Source organism: Periplaneta americana, chromosome 15 (genome assembly GCF_040183065.1).
Source record: "Periplaneta americana isolate PAMFEO1 chromosome 15, P.americana_PAMFEO1_priV1, whole genome shotgun sequence".
In the NCBI taxonomy this organism is placed as follows: Eukaryota; Metazoa; Arthropoda; class Insecta; order Blattodea; family Blattidae; genus Periplaneta; species Periplaneta americana.
In genome coordinates, this window is record NC_091131.1 from 120,194,038 (window position 1) to 120,219,675 (window position 25,638).

At 34.5% G+C, this 25,638-nt stretch overlaps 2 protein-coding genes across 3 annotated transcripts in view; both read right to left on the minus strand.

Moving 5' to 3' along the window:
- Positions 1–25,638, minus strand: part of Rpn13 (regulatory particle non-ATPase 13) — a 625,061-nt gene that overhangs the window by 225,835 nt on the left and 373,588 nt on the right. The gene's annotated exons all lie outside the window — the stretch shown is intronic.
- The window catches only part of LOC138715299 (solute carrier family 25 member 32), a 78,161-nt gene that overhangs the window by 38,299 nt on the left and 14,224 nt on the right, over positions 1–25,638 (minus strand). For both annotated transcript variants that reach the window (XR_011336217.1, XM_069848070.1), the window contains exons 2-3: positions 8,919–9,069; positions 1,670–1,928 (exon numbers count right to left, since the gene is read on the minus strand). Coding sequence is in view for 1 of the 2 variants with exons in the window: in XM_069848070.1 (XP_069704171.1) it covers positions 1,670–1,928; positions 8,919–9,069 (410 nt within the window). In the remaining variant the exon portion in view is untranslated. The remainder of the gene's footprint in view (positions 1–1,669; positions 1,929–8,918; positions 9,070–25,638) is intronic.

Consider the following 25,638-nt stretch of genomic DNA (forward strand, 5'->3'; position numbering starts at 1 on the left):
GACCCCGGACCCAATGGGAAGAGATGGTACAGAAGGATGCAAGGGAGCTACTAGGTGTCAGGAATTGGAGAACAACGGCTAGAAACAGAGATGAGTGGAAGACTTTAATTGGGGAGGCCATGGTCCGAAGACAGACTGAAGCGCCAAAGGAAGAAGAAGAATATTACAAATTGTATTATTATCAATTTATCTAAGTAGTATAAATTGTATTTATAATGGTACGAAAGTAGTGTAAATGTTAAAGTTACAATACTTGTAGTAATAAAAATAAATAGAAAGAATATTAGAAAATACCTAAATTGATTATTGGAATCAGTGAAAAAAATTAAAACAAGGAAATAAAAATAAAAGATCATTATTAATGACTTTCTGAGCAATGTGACATGGTTCAATACAAAGCAATAAGATTATTATAAGTGATCCCATCTACACGAAAGTGGTATTCCAATATTTACCAATCACGATTGTGCCAGAGATAATATACAGTAACTAGAGTTGGGATGTTGTAAGACAGCAACTGCCCTGTGCCAGCTGACAGATGGGCGGTGGCAAAGGAAATTACATGAGTAGCTTAATATCAAAGACGGACATCTTTAATCTCCATAATTTTGATCTAGAGGCAATTATTTAATCCACAGTGTTCTTTGTTATATTTAACACAAGTTATTTTATAAATATAGTGTTAGAGTTTGCATATGGTTTCACTGTAACTGGAAAGAGCATGAAAAATTGTACAAAAACCACAGCTATCTAAATTTCGATTGAGGTCAGATGTCCGTCTTTGATATTAAGCTACTCACATAGTCTGTCTCATCCAAGGAGAGTCAGTCTCTGTTTGATTCTTGTACTATGTAGATAAGTAGCTTTGTTTGGATTTTTTTTGTTGTGATTTCTGATAAATTACATTCTTGTTGTCCAGTATAGAAATAGAAAAAGACAAATATACACAAGAAGTGCGTGACATTATGTTCCAGGTCAAAAATCCTTTCAGAAGTTGCAGAGCTCCACTTGCCTGCATATATTAATCTGCTAACAATGGTGTCAAGTGTCAGGGTGGTACTGCTGCTGCGACTTTGGAATTGGTATTTGAACTGTACCAATAATTTCTGAGCATAATAATTACTAATTGTACTGTGTTAATAAAAGATTATTACAAGCGAAATATCTCGGTCTTATTACTTTGGTTAAGCAGAAAACCAGCATAAGCCTTGAGTAAAGCCGCCTACCACAACATGTAATGTCAAAGTAGCAATTGCACAACAATTATCTGTCTCACTCGGTACTGGACAATGACCTTCAGCTACTTTCTTACAACACACCCAATAGTAAACCAAGACTTTCCTGAACTTGACAAGAATGCCTGTGTCAAATTCCATTTGTACTGTGAATGGGATCTCTTGAAAGGCAGAATTTATTACTAATGATTGTAAGATGCTATGCAAGTATTTTGACATGGACAAGAAATAGCTATTAAATTATTTTTGGAGTCCTACTGTACGCAGATTAGTTGAGATGTCCGACTTCAGAGAAGCATAAAAATATTGAAGCTGCAACATGTTAAGGACTCAGCCATCTGAGAACCTATGAATGCTGCAAGAACTCTCCTGAAGAGACAAGAAATAAGAACCTTAAACTAATATTAATAAATTAGGGATATCTAAGTACTAACCTTATAAAGACCTCTAATTCCTTCATTATGGTAGATCTTCCTAAGTGCATCCATCATACCCATGTAACGCTTACTGTCTGGTAAACTTGATTTATCAAAATCACTGTATTGCAGACACAGCCGTGTCTTTACTACCCATATAGGGTTTGTCATAACAAGTGTAAGGATCCCTGCCTGGGCTGCTGCCACCATGTGTAACGTTGGTCCCAGTGGCTTCTTTGTATTTCCACCTTGGATCCATGTCTTGATAGTGTTGTAACTACAACCATATTCAAGCATAAATTAAATTCGAAACAGAATATCAATGAGCAACATACTGCAATAAGATATTAATGTCTAATAAGTCCGTGGTCAACAATATTTATATTCATTAAAACCTATTTACGCAACATTACATTCACTAGCTAGTAGCAAATAAACTGTTCAACTTAAAAAAACTCTGAAAATTTTTGTATCTCGTCTTGACTTCATTTTATTCTTAGGGTTATTCATTGTACCAGTTCAAAAAAGAATATTTTAAGTCAAAATTGGGTTAGGTTATAAATTGTGTTCATATGAGAACAATCACAATGGTAGTAACCTTAGATTATCTTTCTTTCTTTTCAGGAATTTTACCCTATGGCCCTTTCCATCTGAAGCCTTGTGAGGGATTGATGATGATCTATCCTGAAGTTCACAGGTTCAAACCCAGATGAAGGCGACAGGTATTTAGGGACAATACTGCATAACTTCCTTGAGAAGGGAAATGAGAAGGCTCTAAGCAAAATTTGAGATAGCACAATGAACCTGTATGAGTGGTCAAAGTGCATATCTGTTTGTTCCATCCTCCTACTATGTTTATAATCCATTAATCCATCCATTCATCCAAGACAAGGATCACCAATTTGTTCGAGAAGTAAATAAATCTCTTACTTTTCTGTCAAGAATTGATTCATAAGCAACATGTTACTACTAGTAGGTAACACAAAGGAGAAAAGGGGACAAAGTTATCAAATTCAGTGAAGGACTGAATAAAATTGTAAAAAAAACATTTACATGTGCATTATGTAACATAAGTTACAATATACAGATATTTCCTTCCTCTTGATGGTTTTCATACCAAAACTTATCTAACACAATGCTGACTTTGTTAACGAATATAAAAACATTACCCATTATGGTCACGTGTGATAAGAGAAAATAGCCACACAGCCAAAGCAGGACACTAGAATTAGTCTCAATATATGCTATGACCATCTTGACTGATTTGCAATGTATGCCTTAATTCAAGAAAAACTATAGTTCATTCAGAAGTACAGCATAACCTATAGACAAAGCTATCACACCAAATTACTTTTCATCCATATTATAACAATTTGCCTCTTGCCAGTCTACTCATCATTAGATGTCAAATATAATGAATGACTTGCTTCAGATTGTATTCATATTCTGTTCGTTTTATTTTGATCACGATGTACATTTAAACCTTAAAGTCATAATTTAAGCAACATTAGACATACAATTTAGTAGTGATTCGTAACCTATTACACAGTATCTCAGGTTTGAAGGCAAAATAAAGTCGTTGAAATTATTTAATAAATAATCTAACCCATAAAGACCATGATGAGGACAAAAAAATGAATATTCGTATTATATGTTTGATTTTAATTGTCCATGGTGAGTTTATGAAGCTCAAGCATTCAACAAGAAATCAAATATGACTAGCTTTACTGTTAGTACTGTTATGCAGTAAAAAAGTGACAATACTGTAGGGGAATACTGAGCATGATCGAAATTATGTTCTGTATTTCTCACATACAATGAAACTAAAATTACGTAACTTGTGTTACATTCTTTGAAAACTGAATGTATACGTTATACTTCATAGATGAAGAAAGAGCAATATATCTCGAGAGTCATGGAACTCTCTGCATCATAATCCACAGTTAATTCCCGATTTACCACACAAATCGTCTGTAGCTGCATTTAGATTGGCAACAGGCCATGACTGTTTGGCCAAACACCTGCATAGAATTGGAATATATCAGTCCCCTAACTGTCCATTGTGCAATTCAAATCAAGAAATGGATTCGGAACACCTCAAAATCTGTGCTTCAGTGGCTGACCATGACAATATATTTGAAAAATATTGGAGTGCAAGAGGCCAAATGATTTTCTTGTCAAATGCCTGGCCTTAGAAAACAACAACATATTTAACTAACAAGATGGTGCAATGGCGAAGGCACTGATATATTAAGATATGTACAGTTTCCCAAAAAGGACAGACAGACCCATGTCACTATCTTAAAAAAAAAAAAGTAGGAAAAAAAACATCGGAATAATGTACACCCAACACTGGGTTATTAACAGACTTGACATCTAAAGAAAAATAACGTCAATTATTTTAAATGGTTATTTTACGGCGTTTTAACAACTATTATGGTTATCTAGCATCTGAATGAAATGAAGGTGATGGCAAAATGAGTCGAGGGTCCAGCACCGAAAGTTACCCAGCATTTGCTCTTAATGGCTTGAGGGAAAAACCTCGGGAAAAAAAACATCAACCAGGTAACTTGTCCCAACCAGTATTTGAACCTGGGCTAACTCGTTTTGTTATCAGACATGTTAACCGTTTCTCTACAGCAGTGAACATAATAAAGGTATGCTTGGAAATTAAATTTTTTCCTTCCTTAAACAAAATAACGAAAAAAGAAAAACATTAATGGAAAAAAAAAAAGAAGAAGAAGAAGACACTTGTGAACCACATGCCACCAGCGCCCAAGACAGCCCTGATTCAATCACGCATGGAGACCACAAGATTGTGAAAGAAGTTTCAACCCTCAGCAAGATTTTTCCAGGTATCTAGAACTTCACCCCACAATTCGTCTCGGTCTCAAGATGGTGGTTGTGCAAATCAGATTCTCCTCCCTTTCCTTTTCAATTCCATCCATGCATCTTCTATAACATTCAAAATCAAGTGACTTCGTAAGTCAGTGAATGAGTTTGATCTTGCGCCTCCTCTAAAACCATCTTTGAATGCTACTGGCATAGTGCATGGAATGGTTATCCTGCTGGAACAGTAATATTCCTTCAGCATAATATTCTAGCGCAGAAGGATGGAGTATCATCATCATCATCATCATCATCATCATCATCATCAATGGCACGACAGCCCTTCATGGGCCCTGGCCTTCTTCAGAAGTTTTTGCCATTCCTCCCTATCCAATGCCAAACTTCTCCAATTTCTAACACCCAAAGTCTTGATGTCATCCATCACACAGTCTTCCCATCTCAATCTCGGTCTCCCAACCTTCCTTCTTTCCATCGGAATAAATTTAAAAACTCTCTTCGCAACTCTATTATCTTGCATTCTCACAACATGCCCGGCCCAATCCAATCTTCTTATTTTTATGAATTTAACAATGTCTGGCTCATTATATAATCTGTACAGTTCGAAATTATACCTTCTTCTCCATGTTCCGTTTTCTCTAACTGGTCCAAAGATTTGCCTAAGAATCTTTCTTTCAAATGTACATAATAATGTCGCATCTGATTTCGTCAATGGCCAAGTCTCAGATGCGTAAGATAGTACAGACCTTATAAGAGTTTTATACATTATAATTTTTGTACTCCTAAATATAATTTGAGATTTCATATGTCTTCTAAGACCATAAAAGCATCTATTGGCAGATAATATTCGTTTTTTTATTTCAGAACTAACATTATTTTTGTTGTTAATTTCAGAGCCAAGATAGATAAAACTATGGACAGTTTCAAATTTAAAAGAGCCTATTTCCAGGTAAGGGGGTCCATTTATATTAGCTCTCGTGACTGGCATATACTTTGTTTTTTCTTCATTAATTTGTAAATGCATCCTTCTTGCTGCCTTTTCCAGCTTAATAAAGGCCTCTTTCATTGCTGCCTGACTTCTCCCTATGATATCTAAGTCGTCAGCGTAAGCCAGCACCTGAATCGACTTATAGAAAATAGTTCCCCTAGTATTAATACGTGAATCCCTCATGACTTTCTCCAGTGCTATATTAAAAAGGAGACAAGCTAGTGAATCTCCTTGTCGGATGCCACACCTAGTAGAAACAGGGTTAGACATCATGTTTTGAATTTTAACTATGCACTTGGTATTTGTCATTGTAGCTTTCACCAGAGAGATAAATTTTTTAGGGATCCTCAATTCCTCCATTGCAGCATAGAGTCTTTCTCTATTTATGGTGTCATAGGCTGCTCGAAAGTCAACAAATAGATGATGGGTCACGATTCCAAACTTTTCAAGTAACTGTTGTATTATAAAAATTTGATCATTAGTGGATCTACCCAGACGGAATCCACACTGATAATCACCAATAGCGTCCTCTACAAATGGGACAAGTCTATCAAATAAAATATTGGAAAAGATTTTATATGCAGCACACAACAGGCTAATTCCAGGATGGAGTATACTTTTGAGAAATTGTTCATATATATTGATGGATTAAATTGGCTGTTAGAACACCTTTGCCTTCGTAGGACATCCATCCCAAAATGAAATACTAAAGCAACCTGACCTTGCATGTTAGTTCACATAGAGAGCATCATATTAGAGGCCATTCTCACAATAGACATTGACAGGACCTTCATAATCGTTTGAGACGGTTGTTTCATTGGAGAAAATTACATTTCTCTGATAAAAATCCACACAACTGATTGCAAAGGCTATACAAAAGACAGCTTGTTTTTCTCCATTCCTTATTCGCAGCTCTACGTCACCTGATACCATAAACTCCTCAAATGATTTATCACAGTTCGTGAACAACCAGGAAAGTTAGACGCAGCCTTCAATTCATATGCATTACAAAAGGGATCCCCTCAGATAGCTCTGAACAAAACAGTATCCTCTCTCCATGAAGAAACCTGCAGATGCTCAGCAGTAGGTTGATTTCTGACCTCCCCAAGATTTACAAAATGGTTAGCACACCACTTGGCCATGGTCAGAGTTACTCTGACCATTCGGCCTGCCCGTGAAGCTGAAAACCTAGCCTGAACCAGTTCTAGCAATGCTAGATCTCGCCGGTCCACCATCATAATAAGGAATGAGACATAACATGAGTATTCTATTGTAGAGAATGACTTTAACGTGAAATAAAAACAGGAAATAAAGCTTTTCTCACATAGTAAAAGTAATTATTCCAACCCATAATTAGATGTATAAAAGGAAATAAAAGAATGGTCAATTTGCCCAGCTAATTGCAAAACTTATCAAATTAATTTAAGTCTCATTACATAATGTAAACAAACCATATGACACCACTTCTACAGAAAAACACTGAAACAGGTTTGTGTCTAAGCGATGTATCACAGAACCAAGCATTCAGAGTTTGAATCTGGCTGAGGAATATAATTAAGCTTAGATTTCACTTACAATCGTTCATGTTTATTAGAATCAAGAATAATTTCTAAACAACTTAATGAGACGGTGATGACTATAGAATCATCTCTTTGTCCTGATCCTTGTTTCGGATTCTACATGTTAACACACATACATGAGTGTTAATAATATGAAGATAATCAATATCCAATTCTTAATAAAATAATAGTTAGAAGGCAAATTAATATATTAATTTCCCTTCATTACCTATAGTACAGTCATCTATTATATAAGTGCTCTCAATTTTTTTTCCGAATTTCAGGAAAAAATCCCTTTTTTTTCCTCTCAGTCTCACGAATCGATAGTTGAAAAAACTTGGAGGAAAATCATCATGCAGTAATATTTATATGTAGTACTGTAGTTATTCTTATTTAAATCAATTTCTTAATGCTTGTTAAAAACATTTTAAATTTCATTGTTACCAGTACTGTTGAAAAGAAAAATCATCCATTTACAGTAACAATGTAAGATCTAAATTATAATTATTATTTGTTAAAACATATTGGTAAAATAAAGCCATAAACTGAAAATGTTCTACATTTCATTTATGGTTCGAGAGGGAATAAAAGTAAAACAAATCATCTCTGGTCAGTTCATTTCCCTTGTTATAAACAAAATAAAAATTAAAAAGTTTCTTTCATTTAGCTCTTTACTACATAAATCATTTCGAAACTCATAAAAGGAAATTCGATTCACATTTAATAAGAATAAATTTCTATAATATGTATTATTATTTACAATAAATTAACATTTTTCTTGCAGTTGAAGTGAGTTTCGGAATGAGTTCCAACAACAAACCAAATGGTTATTTTGTGTATCTGTGCTCTGGGTCTTCAATGAAGCACAGTGTCTTGTATCTGAGACTAAATATTCCCATGGCCCAACCTTTCTTTGGGTAACTATACTTAAATTAATAAGCTTACAATGGTTTAGAAGGTCTTTACTTCACATAAACATTTCACTGATCAACTTAAGTTATGTATCAACAACTTGTATTAGGCAAAAACTGTTCATGGTGGTCCTGATTTAAAACAAAGAGTGACGACTCAATTCACAGTTCAACTAGCATTCTCTTATAAACATCTATTTGCTCATCAGACACAAAAGCATTAATTTTCTAACTCTGACCTTGATATGATAAGATGTAACAAATATGTACCAATAAGCTATGTCAGAAAGAGGAAGAGAGTAGGGTTTAGTTACAGAAGAATCAGACTTGGCGCTCATATTATAATTTATAAATAGTGTGATGTAGCTCCTGGTGAATGAGACTGTAAAGTTTTAATATTGTTTACTTCAATAAAATGCATGTTCACCTACACACAATAAGCTATAGTAGAAGAGGAGGAAAAAGACCAATAAGGCGAAAGTACCTTACAAATCAACAAGCACATGACATTCATTATATTATGAAGTAATCTACATAAAACAGGACTAACAATTTTATTTAACTTAACATAAAACAGAAAGCTCTTTATAAAGGATAAGCATAGACGGCACATGAAATAAATTTTAATTGTCACTAATAGAAAATTAGCTTATCAGTCCCATTATGCCTTTTAAATCTTTATAAAAGGATATTACCTTGGATTAAAAAAAATTCTATATACATTTTTAACAGGCAATAGTCTATTAAAACATATTTCCTCTGATGATTATGATATGAAAACACTGACTTCCAACTTGCCTTGCTTTCAAAAGATAAGAAATAATAAATAGAGTACTAAAGTCACAAGGCAGTATTTATCATGCTATTTATAGTTAGTTATTTTTAAATTTTAAAGTTTCTTTTTTCACAAAACAGATCTAATATAATGCACATAGCAACAAACTTTGTAAGTATAAACATACAACAAGAAATAGAAGCCCCAAGCACTCCCGGAGCCCCACACATTTGGGGTGACTCCTCTATACAAGCCACGTGCTCCTTCCTGTCGAAATATTGTTTCCACTGCATTTCTGAGTCCATGATATTGGGGAGTAGGAGTCTGTCCATCATTAACTGTAAACAGAGAGAGAAAAAAAATTACACACTAAGCAACATCAATAATAATAATAATAATAATAATAATAATAATATACCTCTGATTGAGGTTCTGGCTGATATGTGGGCTATATCCATTCTCAGGCAGTACATCTCACCTGACAATAAGTGTCAGAGGAAGAACAATTTGTTTGTATGTATCTGAAGTCTGATTAGTGGAATATATAGCTAATCGGAGATGTATGCATTGGAGGGGGAAAGGAACTGGCCACACTACTCCATTATCTCCTGGCCTAGTTGCCTCATGCCTTATTGGTGTTACTTATGAGGTTCAAACCTGTCTTCGGACAGTTGACTAAACAACAACAATAATAATAATAATAATAATAATAATAATAATAATAATAATAATAAAAACTATGTAGGATTTAGCTATTTCTAACTCTGAAGACAGATGCTTATCATTGTCCCATCAACATTTCAGTCCTCTCCAGTATCGAGTCCTCTTGGAAGATAAAAATATGCTGATTTTGGGAACCTGTTCTTTCCATGTTATGTACATGGCCTTTCCAATTTTGTCTATATTCTTGAATTTCTAATGAACCTAAAGCTTATATCTAATGTCAGTACTTCTCTCATGGCCAGATCTAATAAATCTGTCTAATGGTCTCAAGAAACATACTTGTGTCACATCAAGTTTCTGAGAATTAGTTTTTTGTTTAAAATCCAAATTTAATCTAAATACTGAAGTGCTAATTTTGCTTTGTGTGCAGTTCACATAATATGTCATGTTACCTTCAGTTGCAGTACTGTAAAATGAATTTCTCCAGATACAAGATTAGTAGCTCTTACATGTTCATTAATTGAGGACCGTTTTTGTAAAACTTGTCAAATGCAAAATTTGCAAAACTGAGATTTTGGTGGATTCGTTAACATAAAACAGGCCTCTACAGGATGTTAAAGTTATCTTAGTAAAATTGAATTATTTCTCTTCATTGTAGTGTGTCTCAAAGTGTGATGGTTGCACCTATAACCTACTTGTCTCCATTCAGTTTTTTGTCTCTCCTGTAAAATTTAGTTTTTTCAGTTATGGAATGGTATCAGTCTTTATTGTATGGCTTTGTATATGATTTAGCTTTTAACTAAAAAAATGTAATGGATATGTAGTTGACTGAACATGGAGGGAAAAACTAGAATTGCTACATTAACAGATCCTGCAAGTAAGTTAACAACATGAGACTGCATCGATTGTGGTTCTCTCTCAGTCAACAGTGATAAATGTGAGGAATAACATCAAAAGAAGATGATCACTTGAGTCAGATCGGAAAAACCAATGAAGCCATAAGCAGATGGCATCATCCAGAAACAACAGAATAATTACAAATATTGAGCACCAAAAATGTACAAAACCTAAAGTATAAAAACCAAAGAATGCTGGATTTAATATGTAAATAAAGGCAACAAAAACAGATAACAGAATAAATAACAGCATCGCCAAACCAACAAGACAATGGCGCAATGTCCTAACAATGTCTTGTTATTGTTGGGTTGGTGGCACTGATGTTTGCTCTGTTATCTGTATTTGTTGCATTTATTCACATTAAATCCGGTGTTTTTATTGGCACACACTATTTACAGCACACATTGACTGAGGGTTCAAGGAGATGGGACTGTTGACAACCTTTCAAAAAGATGATGCTGACGATTTTAATTAAACAATTCTGCTGGTTAACTGAGCAAGTTAACTCAGATGGTAGCATTTGCATTCGGGAGGTCCCGGGTTCAAATTGTGGCCGACCAATCTGACTGGAGTTTTTCATGGTTTACCTCAGTCATAAAGACAAATGCTGGATTGGAAATTTACATGCCATGATTCATCACCGCCTCAAGCACCAATATCATAAACATTAATCAAAATCTAAAATCAGTTACATGAACACAAGTCATCTACAACACACAATAGAAACAGGAACTCTCAACAATAGTGAAAACAGCCTACTGATATACCCAGACATTCTAAACACAATATGACAACAGATGTTAAAGCGTGTAAAAAAAAAAACCTGAAATAAAAAAAAATAGATACCGGTACAAAAACTAACAGAAAGTGATTGGAATAAAGTTCATATTGAACAACTTAATAGATCTCGATGTATGATGCACTTAGATTATTTGTATAAAGAAGACTTTCTCTGTATCTTGTGGATATTTCTCGGAAAAATTCTCAATAAAAATTTCATAAGGTGAAAGTGTATTCGTTCTGCTTTGCACCTATGAGATGTACAAAGAATGTGTCATTGAAAACGTGAATTATCTCTTTTCCGTAATAATGTTAGCTGTAATAAGCAGCAAAGGAATTCGTCCACTGTATAGTATGTTATAAATGACACCATGTACCGAAACCAATATTAATTAATTCTGAAGAAAAAATTTTTCCTCAAGTAAGTGAATGACTTCAGAGAAGTGATTTTGTATTCATGAACATTTCTACACATACCAATAAGTATAAGAAAATTGACTAACAATGTTTTTCCAATATTGAGGCGCTTATGTAATCTGCAATTATTATCAAAAAGAATTAACGAGCTTAATTTCTCGACCTTTACAGAACAAAACAAGCCCTATTACAAAGCTTTTTCAGACCTAGTCAAGGGCTATGAAATGATAAGGCGATAATACCAACAACTGGTCTAGAGTCAGACAATACATTTCACCTTGTTCTTGATATGTGTTACTGGTCTAAGCCAACAATTCTAAATCTGTGATATTGACTGGTACTGCACGAATTTTCACTTCCTATGTTTATCAGCCAACCATAAACCTGTAGACTCGGATGTTAGGAACAGTAAACAGACAGATGAAATGCCACCATTTTAATTTTGCTAACACATTCAATTAATCTGTCTGGATCTTTTACATGCGAGACTTTCTTTAAACCATTAAATTTAATACACTTTTATCTCAGATGTATGTCTTTGGTCATGAAAAAAATTTGCGAGTGTCAAACAACTCCAGAAACCAGTCTTAAGTCGAACAATTATAATGTTTCTCAAGGTAGAAAATTAAACTTGCATTTTCCTTTGCATTTGGATGCACCATTACAAATATAAAAAATTATTTTCGATTCAAATGCAAAGAAATGGGTGGCATTACTATAATTATGAATTTAACAGAAGTCTTGTATCATTTTTTAAAATTAATATATAATTGAAGTAACTACTGAAGCTTTCCTGGCGACATGATAATTCGAAATTTTCACGGGCTTCCAGCCAGGTCATAAGTTGGTGATCCACCGACGTTTCGAGGATGTTCATCTTCCTCATCTTCAGGGTTAAATGATATCTGAGGGTACCCAGCTCCTTAATTTATAGTGCCAGAGCATATAATTTACTATATTTCAAAACTCAGACTTTTTTTAATACAATTTAGGATCCTTGTAGTCACCAATGTCATTCGTCTGATATTTTTCATAAATCATACATTAGACAGCATGGACATATTTAATATAAACTTTTAAATCTTACTATAAGAGGAGAAGCAGTTTTATGAATTGTGATAAAATATATTAGAAAAGAGTCTTAAGCCACTTAGCATACAAATCAACATCAATACTCGGGCTTGTCCTGAAATTCTACTCTGAATGCGAAACTTATCTTGCTTTTATTTTATATTTATTATCAAATGGCTTTCAGGTAGTGGTTTCCCTCAATTTCTGTATACAATCCACCACTACACTGGATTACATTCAATCACATACAGAGGAGCCTCAATTGTAGGAAGTTTGAGTCTTTCCACGGTAAAAGATTCCGGACGTAAACTATCCCCCCATTCAAATGTCCGGTAGAGGGATGGTGGGGAAGGACACATTATGAAGCAACCCATCAGAGAGAAGAAAAGAAGATTGAGAATTGGAATGTGAGGACTCTTTTGCAAGCAGGTAAGTTGGAAAACTTGAAGGAAGAAATGAGAAGAAACAGGGTGGATGTGATGGGAATATAATAAATGAGATGGGAAAATAGTGATGAATTTAGGTTGTTTTATTCAAGTGGTGAGTGCAAAGGAAGTCATGGTGTTGGTGTATTACTGAGACCACGTGTGAAACAAAGTGATATCAGTGCATTATGAAGATGACTGGATGATAATGGTGAGATTACAAGGGAAGAAAATTTGCATACCACATAGTGGATTAGCAGACGAAGAAGTGGAAGAATGCTATGACAAGACAGAAGAGGTAGTTGAGAAGAAGAAGAAGAAGAAGAAGAAGAAGAAGAATAAGAAGAAGAAGAAGAAGAAGAAGGGAGCATGCGTAATTCTAATGGGCGACTGGAATGCAGTAGTAGAAGAGCAAAATGGAACAACAGTTGGGAAATATGGATTGGGGGAAAAATGACAGAGGAGAATTTTTGGTGAATTTCTGTACTACATTGAATTGAATTTAACGGGGGAGGGGGGCACTATGGCCCAGCACTGCGACCTTGTTCAGATCTATTGCGCTAGCCCTCTGGTGACGCATTCCCAAACCCACACCGGCCGACCACACTAAGGTTCTCTGGTCCAGGTTTCAAACAGGCAACCCCACTCATCCCTAGGCCAACCTCCTCCATGCGTTGCCGGCCAGCGTTTGGAGAATGCTATGAAATGATAATGAAATGGAGAAATGGTGACGGAATGATGTAAATGCCTAATTTGGGGAAAAACAGGAGAACCCCGGGAAAAACCCCAACTGCGACCTTGTCCATCACAAGTGTCACTATGAATTTTTTCAATGAAAAAGTCCCAGATCTGACCGGGAATCGAACCTAGACTGCCTGCGTGACAGTTTGAAGGTCTGACCATTCAGCCACTGCAGAGGAAAGCCGCTACATTAGAATCCACACCTGAGAATAGCAGTAAAAAGCTGTATATAGAAAATAGCAGAAGAAACAATAGGATACAGAGAAGGAGTGAGAACGAAGAAACCTTGAGTCACAGGGAAAATGTCGGAGATGGAAGAAAGAAGAAAATGAAAAACATCGACACGGAAGAAGATGGAAGAAACTACAAGAAACTAAACAACGAACTAAGAAGAGAAACTCTTAAGGCAAAGGAAGACTGGATGAATGAGAAATATGAAGAAGTAGAGGATCCAGAGAGAAAAGGAAGATATGATTTAATGTACCGCGAAGTTAAATATCTGAACTTCACAAATAAGAACAGAAAATCCATGTGGTTGATAGAAGACGAAATAGGAAATGAAATAACAAACAAGGAATACTGAACACATGGACGAAAAATGTACAAGAGTTATATGCGACAAGGAATCGTCCAGATAAGTTAGCCATAGAAGACGAAAAAGGAATTTCTATTTTAAGAGAAGAAGTTGAACTAGCACTTAGGGAAATGAAGAATGGAAAAGCAACGAATACACCTGACTACTACCAAGAAACTACTGTACACGAATACCTCATCTTCTTTCACTCACTCTCCACCCCCTACTGCCTTATAAGGAAAGAATAAACAAGACATTTTCCCTGCCTACAATTGAGACTCCAATGTATTCTAACATATTTCTCCATAATCTATATATCATTACAACTTCCAATTACATAAAGTTAAACCCTATTTCAGTCTATTTTCTTCCTCCAACTTTTTTGATAAACGGTATTTTTCAACTCTTCACCTTCTTTATCTTTCCTCAATCCCATTCCCGACAACTATGCAATACTGTCTACCTTACTCTTGTTTACAAAGATTCTCGGCTACAATCAACTCATCCATCTCTACTATCATTGCCATCTTTCATTACTATTATCCCTTATTTTCTGTTTATCTGCAACTCTTTTTGTCTTTAATATTCACTAATTTTCTTATACATCTTGATTACACAACTTTTAACACTGTATCACTTCGGAATATGTATGATAAGACTTTCTTGTGTTAAATTCTAACGTACCTTGTTTACATGTTTCGACCTTTTATGGGTCATCCTCCTCAACATGCGATGTTGTAAATGTTGAGGATGACCCATAAAAGGTCGAAACATGTAAACAAGGTACGTTAGAATTTAACACAAGAAAGTCTTATCATACATATTCCGAACTAATTTTCTACTTTCTCATCTACATTACCGTATTATATTATTTGTCTCATTTATTGTTCCAATGTTCGGATGTTTGTAACACTTCCCTGCTATTACTTGTTCAATTCACTCATCACTTTTTCACTTTATTGGGAACTTTTACAGTTTACTCTACCTACTTACACTCACTTCCTACCTCCTCCACTTCCCATATTCTTTTTCTCTCTATTACAAGTAACACTCAATATTATTTACTTACTATTTCTACTATTTAGCCTCACTACCTTTATTACTTTTCTTCTTACTGTTTTATCTATTCATCTTCTCCTTACCACTTCACTACTTATTCCTGTATCTTATTCTCAGTTCCACTTTAGTTACAATAACTGATCTAATTCTCACATTTTTTGATCGCATCTAATACCTCCGACTAAGTCAGATTTCTCATCTAGTTCACTTATTACACTTCACACGTTTTTGTTTGCACTTCCTTGTTCCCTTACCTATCTTACTCATATATCTCGCTCAACTGCCTTGCTTTTAGTATGGATTGCCATGATGGATGGTTAAGGGGGAGAGAAAGTTTTATTCCTATCACACCATAGCCAATAATTAGCTCATAATCTGAAACAGGCCACTTGAACCTATTAGCACATTTAAGGGACACTAGGACTGAGTTTTGAAATTGTTTACATTTTTAATCCAATTTCTTTCATTTTTTAACCGTTTGTTAGATGCACGAAGAATAAGGTGTGTGCAAATTTTCATCTCTATTGGACTGCTACTTTCGAAGTTAATTTCATTTTAATTATGCAAATGTGATATAATCAAAAAGTTCCATGCGCATTACATTTAAATACAGCAAGTTCTTTTTTTTTTTTTCCATACGGACCCTGATTTACTGGCAATATCTTAATGTTGGGAAATTCATTATATCTAACTTAGTTTAGGCACAAAAAAATTTGAAAACCTGACATTTATTTATTAATATTTTTATTTACATAATAATTTTCTAACTCCTAATTTTCAAGATACTTAACATTTGTTAACGTTAGAACTCGGGTAATACAAGGACATGTACGAACATTATCATTGAATTTGGTGAAAAATGCATGTGCACGGACCATTTTGAAATCATAAATGTAGTTTTGAGAAAAGGCAAATTTATGAAGAGAGATACAATACTTAAAAATGGAGCAGGCCTATATAAAAATCGTTCCCGGAACTCAAAGAAGACGTAAAGGCAAAAAAACCAACTTCCTAAGTGCCCAAGGAATATTTTTGTATAGAAAAATCCGAAAATAGCTTTCTTGACAATCTTTTTGTAAAACTCAGTCCTAATGTCACGTAACTTTAATATCCTAGCTTTTCTGTCTAGGCAATGATTAACAGGTTTCTCAATTGTGAGAAGGGTAGAAAGCACCTAAGTTATAAATGTAATATTTACTTATAACACAATATTAATTTTGAGATTACTACTTTACACAAAAGTAAACGCATAATTTAACGTAAACAAAAGTACTAAACAATGTAATAGACTGAAGTAAAACAACACTTCATGTAACCACATAATCTATGATAAGTCCGTAACAATTTGCGAATGTTATCTTTAGTGAAGTCAGAACCTCCATCCAATGTTATGTCTTCAAATTAATTGCTTCGTGTCTACTATGCACTTCGTAAATATAGAGAACAAACTCAGATATTAATAAAATGTATAAGGGTTAAGAGTCAACAGTCAAGAAATAACCAGTTTCTTCGGTCATCTTATCTCACAAAAATTCATATTAAGATAATACAAAATAATTCTGTCCGTAAATACACACATGATATCTCGTATTTGCCACAGCAGAACCTGAACAGTCAATAGTCATGTTCGAGAATTCGTTATGACTGAAACACCTCCCACAAAAATATTGACTATGTGTATTATCCTATATAAATAATCCTGCTTCCTAGTAAAGTGTACAGAATGTAATGTTTACTTCAAACATTTTGCATCATATTCTGTTAATTCCATATGTAAGGCCTACTGATAATGCTACAGAGATTATTAAGCATCAAAATTCAATGTGGACAATATCCGACAAATTTTGACTGGAGCCCTCTATCAGAAAGAGAGCTCTTTTCCGTAAGCCACAAATTTACAATAAAGGTCTCCCATCTTGACTTTCCACAAAAAATTAATGCTAATATATAATAACTCTCCATAGATACACATCATGTACATTGTAGTCTGCCGAAGTGGTGTACAACTAGAAAAACGGATCACAGTCCTGACATCTATCCGCAATATGCAGAATCCGAATCACGTAAACTGAAGTGAATAGGCATTGGATACATACATACATACGTAGTAATAATTATAATTTACTGGTATTTAAAATCCAGTACCCTCAACTGGGTTTAGAACCCATGAAAAAAAAAAAATTATGGTTTATTTAACGACACTCGAAACTGCAGAGGTTATATCAGCGTCGCCGTTGTGCCAGAATTTTGTCCTGCAGGAGTTCTTTTACATGTCAGTAAATCTACTGGCATGAATCTGTCGCATTTAAACACACTTAAATGCCATCGACCTGGACCACGATCGAACCCGCAACCTCGAGCATAGAAGGCCAGCGCTATACCAACTATGCTACCGAGACTGACTAGAACCCATGAATCCTGAATTCAATAGGCAAGATGGTAAGTGGAAAACCATTGAGGACGACTTAAGCAGATGTGGTAGTTTTCGTAAACCTGATTAACTCAATGAAATATGGAGGACTATGAAACATGAAATCTCTTTTCAATGAAACAACAATACAACTGAACACAGTCTAAACTTTTCGTATAATAAAAAACTTTTAGCTGACATTTTTTTCCTCCCCCAAAAAATACATGAAGTATAAATTCATGAATTTTATTAATAAGCTATGCATGAGAATACCTGCAACAAGTTTGTGTCCAAAATTTAGATAAAACAAAAATATAAATTATTTTATGGCGCACATATCAGGGACTATATTGTTATGAGCTCAGACAAAAATTTTACAATAAATCAATCAGTTTAAGTATTCCATGATGTAGTCTACTGTAGTGTTGTGTAGTGTGATGTTTTACATATTTTAAGAAATATGATAGGAAAATATAAACTACAGTGACACTGATTCTATATATCATTATTTTGGAATGTGTTTTATAGAAAAATTACAAAATTTAAAAATTACAATTTGGACCAACGTTTAAAATGTAAGTACTATCAAAATGAACATCAAGTCTACATATTAATAACAATAATACTAATATTATTATATTAAAAATTAAAGAATATAAACATTTTGAGGGGTGTCAAAAATTTGGTATAGATTGGTCGATCATCTTTACAGAACACTTTTTATTAAGAGAGCGACTATATCGGGTACTTTGAGCTAGTTATAAATATGAGTTACTATTTAATTTTGGAAGCCATGTATTTTTCCAGTAATTTTCTCTGTTTTTTGCCGTCCTCTATCTCTAATATGTGCAATTTCATTTCACTCTCTTCTTCCTCATTTTGTGAGATAGCATAAGCATCTTCATGAAGATGTTGAGCCATATTATGTAGAATAAAACAACACGAAATAGTTGAAAGCCCGTTTTTCCATCTATTCTTATTTTATTTTGTAAATATAAAAGCATTACTTTACCTAGCCAAAGCATCTTTCTGTGACAACTCGTTCTTTAGTTCTCATCTTATTCTACAATCTCTGTTCTTGAGTTACAACATTTCAGTATGGTGTCCTGAGCCTAGGGGCAATTCAGTATCCAATACCACTAAAAAGTAGTGCATTCACCCGATTTTCACTCATTACTCCGTGAACATCATAATTCCTCCATATTCGTGAATCATGTACTGACCCAGGACATTTCACATCTACACTTGTGAACTCTTATTTATAATTACATGTAGCATGAACATTATTCTCCATGCTTCATTTCTCTTAATGTAGTTGTTTTCGTAAATGCTTGTTATTTTTTTAATCAACACGTGTGTACACTCAAGAGACCTGTACCATTCCTGCTATTAAGCTTTAGCAGCTTCAGTTGTGTTGACAGTTGAAAGAAATTTGAACCACAGATAGCCTTCTTTATTATTGCACCTATTACTTTGTAATTCTACGAGACAGAGTGGCTTATATTTGTTCCTCTTGAGGGTTGCAGAGTTGGGGACTGTCTTCATACATAGGCTGCTTGTGTGGGCTTATTGTACTACCTGAAATGAAATGGTGTTGTGTGGTGTGCATGCCTTAAGGCCCCTGCAGCTAAGAGTCCCCTGTGGGTTGTCCCAGAATTCCCCTACAGTCTACAGAATCCCTTTGCTAATTTCCGCATAGGGACTGCCACAGTCCCTCAACCCCAAGTCCCACAAGCACTGTGAGCTCTAGGCGAGATCTCACAATACATAGCACAACCACATACAATGAGGTCAAGTTCAGTGGCAGCCCACAGATCCAAATCTGATAGTTACCCAGCAATTCTGCTTCAATTGGCTTAGGGATAACTTCGGGACCTCAACTTGGTAATTTGTCCCAACCAGGATTTGAACCTGTCCCGCTCGTTTCATGATCCAACATGCTAATTGGCAGTAGATGACAGAGTGGTTACTCCATAAATTACGAACAGTTTTTCTTCTTGCTCTTGTTTATGTATGTTTTGTGAATATGTTAGGATAAAATCCACAAACTGTTAGAGAAAACACGGGAATTTTACTTGAAGCAAGTAAAGAGATGGGTTTGGAAGTAAATCCCAAAAAGACAAAGTATATGATTATGTCTTATGACCAGAACATACTACGAAATGGAAATATAAAAATTGGAAATTTATTCTTTGAAAAGTGGAAAAGTTCAAATATCTTGGAGCAACAGTAACAAATATAAATGACACTCGGGAGAAATTAAACGCAGGATAAATATGGGAAATATCTTATTATTCGCTTGAGAAGTTTTTCTCATCCAGTCTTCTCTCAAAAAACCTGAAAGTTAGAATTTATAAAATAGTTATATTATCGGTTGTATGGTTGTGAAACTTGGACTCTCACTTTGAGAGAGGAACAGAGGTTAAGGGTGTTTGAGAATAAGGTGCTTAGAAAAATATTTGGGGCTAAGAAGGATGAAGTTATAGGAGAATAGAGAAAGTTGCACAACGTAGAACTGCATGCATTGTATTCCTCACATGACATAATTAGGAATATTAAATTCAGACATTTGAGATGGGCTGTGCATGTAGCAAATATAGGCAAATCCAGGCGTATAGTGTGTTAGTTGGAAGGCTAGAGGGAAAAAGATCTTTGAGGAGGCCGAGATATAGATGGAAAGATAATATTAAAATTTATTTGAGGGAGGTGGAATATGATGATAGAGACTGGATTAATCTTGCTCAGGATAGGGACTGATAGCAGGCTGATGGATTCCTTAAAAGCCATTTGTAAGTAAGAGTGTTTTATAAATGGTTCAGATGCGCTACCACAGCTCGTGATGTTCAAGATGATTTCCAGACTATTTAATATGTTCATAGTGCCAAGAACTCTACAATTTATTTTATAATAATAATAATAATAATAATAATGATGTTGATAATAATAAACTCTTGATAAACTACTTTCATGCTGGGATATCCTATATAATGAATTTCATCACACTGTTCATAATAAAATGCAGCGCGTGCTTATTATCTGCAATGTGGTCTTGTGAAACATATTTTCCAATTATAGTAACTTAATGTTTTCAAAGTTACGATACTGATGGTGATGACACAGTTATCTTCCAATGCTAAGTATAAGCACTGCAATACGACAATTCAATTAAATTGATGGTGATTGGAGCTACAGAACATTTCTAAGCAAATCGTATGTTTTAATACGAATTAGGCCTACTATTTTTATTTCAGTAAAACTGCATTTTGTATAATACAAAGATCCTAGTCTGACAACCGATTCTAAATCAAAGATGGATCACTAGGAAAAGTCAGACATTAAGAATGTCATGTCAGAAATTATATGAAGTTGTATAGTATATATATGTAACTACAGAGAATAGAAATATACAGTATTTGCTGTATTAGAACTGGGAATGTTCAGGCTTCCATTATATTCCCTGTTTAGCTGAAGGAAATCTGAATGATATTCTTACGGAAGTAAAAGATATCTTTTGATTTTAATAGTTGTTTTTGCTGTTCTCGATAGCAGTCAAGAGATAACAAAACATAGAAGATATTGCGGCCACATTTTCCTCATCCCTGTTGTAAAGGTTAAGAGTTACTGGAATAACGAGGCCTAGGTTAAAATATAATGATCATGACCTGAAGTCAACTTTGCAGTCTAGTTTGGTCATTTATACCATACTTCGAAGTATGTAATAAATGCAGTATTGATATAAAATGTGTCGGCATTTCTTAAGGTATATTATTAACAAACAAGTTGCAGAAACTTGTTCATTAGCAACATGTTTTACGTAGCTGCAGAGATATAACAGACAGAAGTGAGATTTCACTTTTACCAAACACTGACATGGTAGTAAGGATGGATTCTTATTATAATCAGAATGCTACAGTTTCATGTTCTGCAAGTTGTTTTTAAGTGAAAATGAAGTTAAGAAGAAACAGCAATATTGGTGCTTACCACTTTCGTCCAATCTCTGAAAAAATTGCGTTTTCATTATGTGCATTTTTTTCGTTTTCTGGAACTTATACGCAACGTTAAAAGTAGTAATATAATAAGTGTCTTCTTATTTCTGATGTCATATTCTGCTATTGTCGCATCCCACAAAGCTAGCAAGCTCATTTAAAAGGTGTATATATTTCATTTTTCCACTAAAACCTCTTTTTTTCTTTATAGAATACATATAATACCAAAGAATAAACTTGAATTCAATTACTGAGCCCCGTATTTTTATTTATTCTCGGAGGTTGTAGACAAGTTTTTCTGTACTGCAACCTTAAGACCTACGATAGCCTGTTACAAGTAAGACTACAGTCAGTCAGGGAATGAACTAAGTAACAAAATGATAAGCTTGTGTTTTACACTGAGTACATTGCTACTGTAGTAATTTTACCACCAAAACTTGGAACTATCCCATTTTCTCTTGACTACAAATAAAAAATAAGTTTCAGCAATATAAATTTGAAATGGCCAACACTTTAGTTTCTGGAAACAATGAACATGTTGCTGACTAAAGTTCACAATAACTTGTTTAATAAAAGACATGTACCTTTACTGGCATTTCATATCTTTTCTGTCAGGAGTGACAAATGAAAAATATATGGGACATATCTTCCAACTAAATTTCCAAGACAAACAATCACCTTAGCAACTTTATGGCAGCAAAATTTCGCATAGGATCTTCTTATTCAGGGAAGGAGTTCCAACATATTGTAAATACAAAGTGACCAACATATCATAAATACAAAGTGACTGGTTTTTATTTTCAAAGAAAGCCATGCTAAGGATCCTAAACACACAAAAAATTCATTATCCTTGACTGAGTTTGAACTTATCTGCATACTTAAGTGAATCCTACAAATGGTCATATTGCTAATCTTTGTTCTTACATTCTTAAAATCCTAATTTCAATAGGTCTAATCATATCTTATCTTTACATATCAACATGCACTGTTATGAAAACTTTAGTTCGTGTGATTAATTGAACTACATAGTTCAAATGAAATGTAAGTCATAGACTCCAATGACATACATTGTTAAAATTGATATTTAGATTTAACTGGAATTTCATGATATCTTTTGCAGATATATGCACATCTGTGTTTGATGAAATCTTGTGTACATTTTAACATACTATAATGCACTAGCATTCTTATAATTCAGTATTTAAGACTTCATAGGGTGAGCTCACCAGTAGTTGACCAGTTAAGGAACATTCGTTTCTTAAATCTTCATTTTGTTTGTAAATAAAGACACAAGGAAAAAATTTCTACAATAAAAGAATAATGAAATGTTGACAAAAGCAGTGGTGCTATTCAGTATTCGTTTGAAGCAATGTAACATGATGAAATTTATTTTTAAACTAGCGGCTTACAAAAATATCAGTAGTTGACTGCAATGTGTCAGTAAATGACCAGTTTTCGACCAGTAGTTGACCACTACTAAAACAAATTAGATATAGCTATTTTAACAAAGAAGACACACTTATATTCTATTACAAAAAATGCACTTACATTTTAATCGAGATTTTAACCTGTAAAACTGAAAATATGAATCCTATAAGTGTGTCTTTTTTTTATACTTTTCCTGCGTTCAGAAAAAATACACTGCACTGTGTCCTAAGATATCTTCTTGTGCCAGCCACTTGAACACATTTCCAGCCACTTGTTGAGCAAATACATCAAAGTCTTCTTCCTCTTTCTTTACCACTTTTCCCACAAAGTTTTCCTCGTTATATATTTCATAATGCCTCAAGATCCGCATTTCACATGGTTCCCATCATCACTGCTTTGGTTGTTGCTATCTTCCTCAGAAATGCCCAAAGGCATGTCATCAGAGTCCGATAATGAAGTCTGGAATTCTATTTCTAACTCAGAGCTACTTAACTGAAAGGTCTTTGGTTTTTTTTTTTTTTTTTAGGGATTTTTGCTATTAGACCTTTCTTGATTAATTCCGTTTCTTTTCTCTTGTGTTTTCCTCGCATTGTGTTTTCTTTCTTCCTTCTGTATTTCTTTCTTTTTGTTAATATTTAAATTCTAACGATCTTGTAGAGGGTTACTCGTAATATCATGTGGTAAACTCATTTTTCTGCTGCATTTCCTCAGTCTGTATTTCTTTTCCATTTTGCTGTGCTTCTTCAACAAGTCAATATGTTAGAATTATTGGGTTGTATGCATCTTTTCTATAATTTTAACCAATTGTAGTAGAGTTCAGATGCCAAGTCATCTCCAGTTCATTTTTCATTAGCTGCAACAGTTCTGAATTCTTCAGTGCATCCATCTTTCATAGCCGATTCCAAATACGACTGATATTTCACATTAAACTTTGCTGATTTTTAGGTTCATAGTTCCATTTCCATCAACATACACAAACTCAAGACTAATACATCGAGAATAATCTACTGCGTTTGCATAAAACGGAAAGATGGTGCATTTACTGAAACCATTCTGGAGTGAATAATTTCAAGGAAAAATTGTTCCCGGGCCGCATATCAGTTGAGCTGACAAGACGCCAGAACTCAACTATGAGTGCACACAAATACTTGTGTGACTTAATTGTGGCTATCTGTTAACGTACCTCCAGTAATGAATGTATTATACAAATCTGGCTTTCAGGTAGTAGCTCCCTGTGAAGGAGGTTTGAATAATTTCAAGGAAAAATTGTTCCAGGGCCGGGTATCGACCCCCAGACCCTTCGCTTAGCGCTTAGTGTCGTGTATAGTTCCTGGGGTAGCTCAGTCGGAAGAGCGTTCGCGCGCTAAGTGAAGGGTCCCGGGATTGATACCCGTCCCCGGAACAATTTTTCCTTGAAATTATTCAAACCTGCTTCACAGGGAGCTACTACCTGAAAGCCAGATTTGTATAACATTCTGGAGTGGCTGTTTCATCTAACATTCTTTCTAGTGACTGATCAAAATTTGTTTTTTATACTGCACATACCTAATATTCATGTGGCAAATCCTCAACTGCATTTTTCCATCCAGTTTTTAAGAGCTCAAATACAGAAATATTAGCAGGTTGTAGAATGTGTGTAGCATTTATATGCAAGGCAAATAGAAGAATTTTATTTTCTGCACAAAATTTGGCAATTACAGTGACCATCAATTTAGGATGAGGCATTCTATCCTTCAACTTATTTTTTTTTTATTTATTTTAGTAGGTTATTTTACGATCATTTATCAACATCTTAGGTTATTTAGCATCTGAATGAGATGGAGGTGATAATGCCGGTGAAATGAGTCTGGGGTCCAGCACCGAAAGCTACCCAGCATTTGCTCAGGTTGGTTTGAGGGAAAACCCAGGAAAAAACCTTAACCAGGTAACTTGCCCTGACCGGGAATCGAGCCCTGGCTACCTGGTTTCGTGGCCAGGTGCCTAACTGTTACTCCACAGATGTGGACTTCAGCTTATTAGTCAGGATGGAATGTAGTATTCCATATTTTCTTGCAATTTGCGAATTGGAAGAGTCATTTGAGCATCCGTAACTACATTATTTTAGGATTACTTTATATATTTGAAGAAATTTTTTCCATTTTTTTAACCTAGTCGTAAGAAATAGTTGTAAACATTTGAAACACAGGTTACATACAATCTACATAGTTTACATAAAAAGTGAGGAGCGCATTTGCAAGTGATGGACAACTACTGGATATGACTTTATTTTAAACTGGTCCAGTAGTTGACCGGTCTGGTCAACTACTGGTGCTTGATAAAAAATTAAGAACTAGTAAATTAATTACTCGTAAGAACCATAAAAACTGAAAATGTGTGTATACATAGTTCCTATAGCTTATGTAGAAAGCAAAATATGCATTCATTCAATATAATATAATTATATTTCAGAGCTGTGT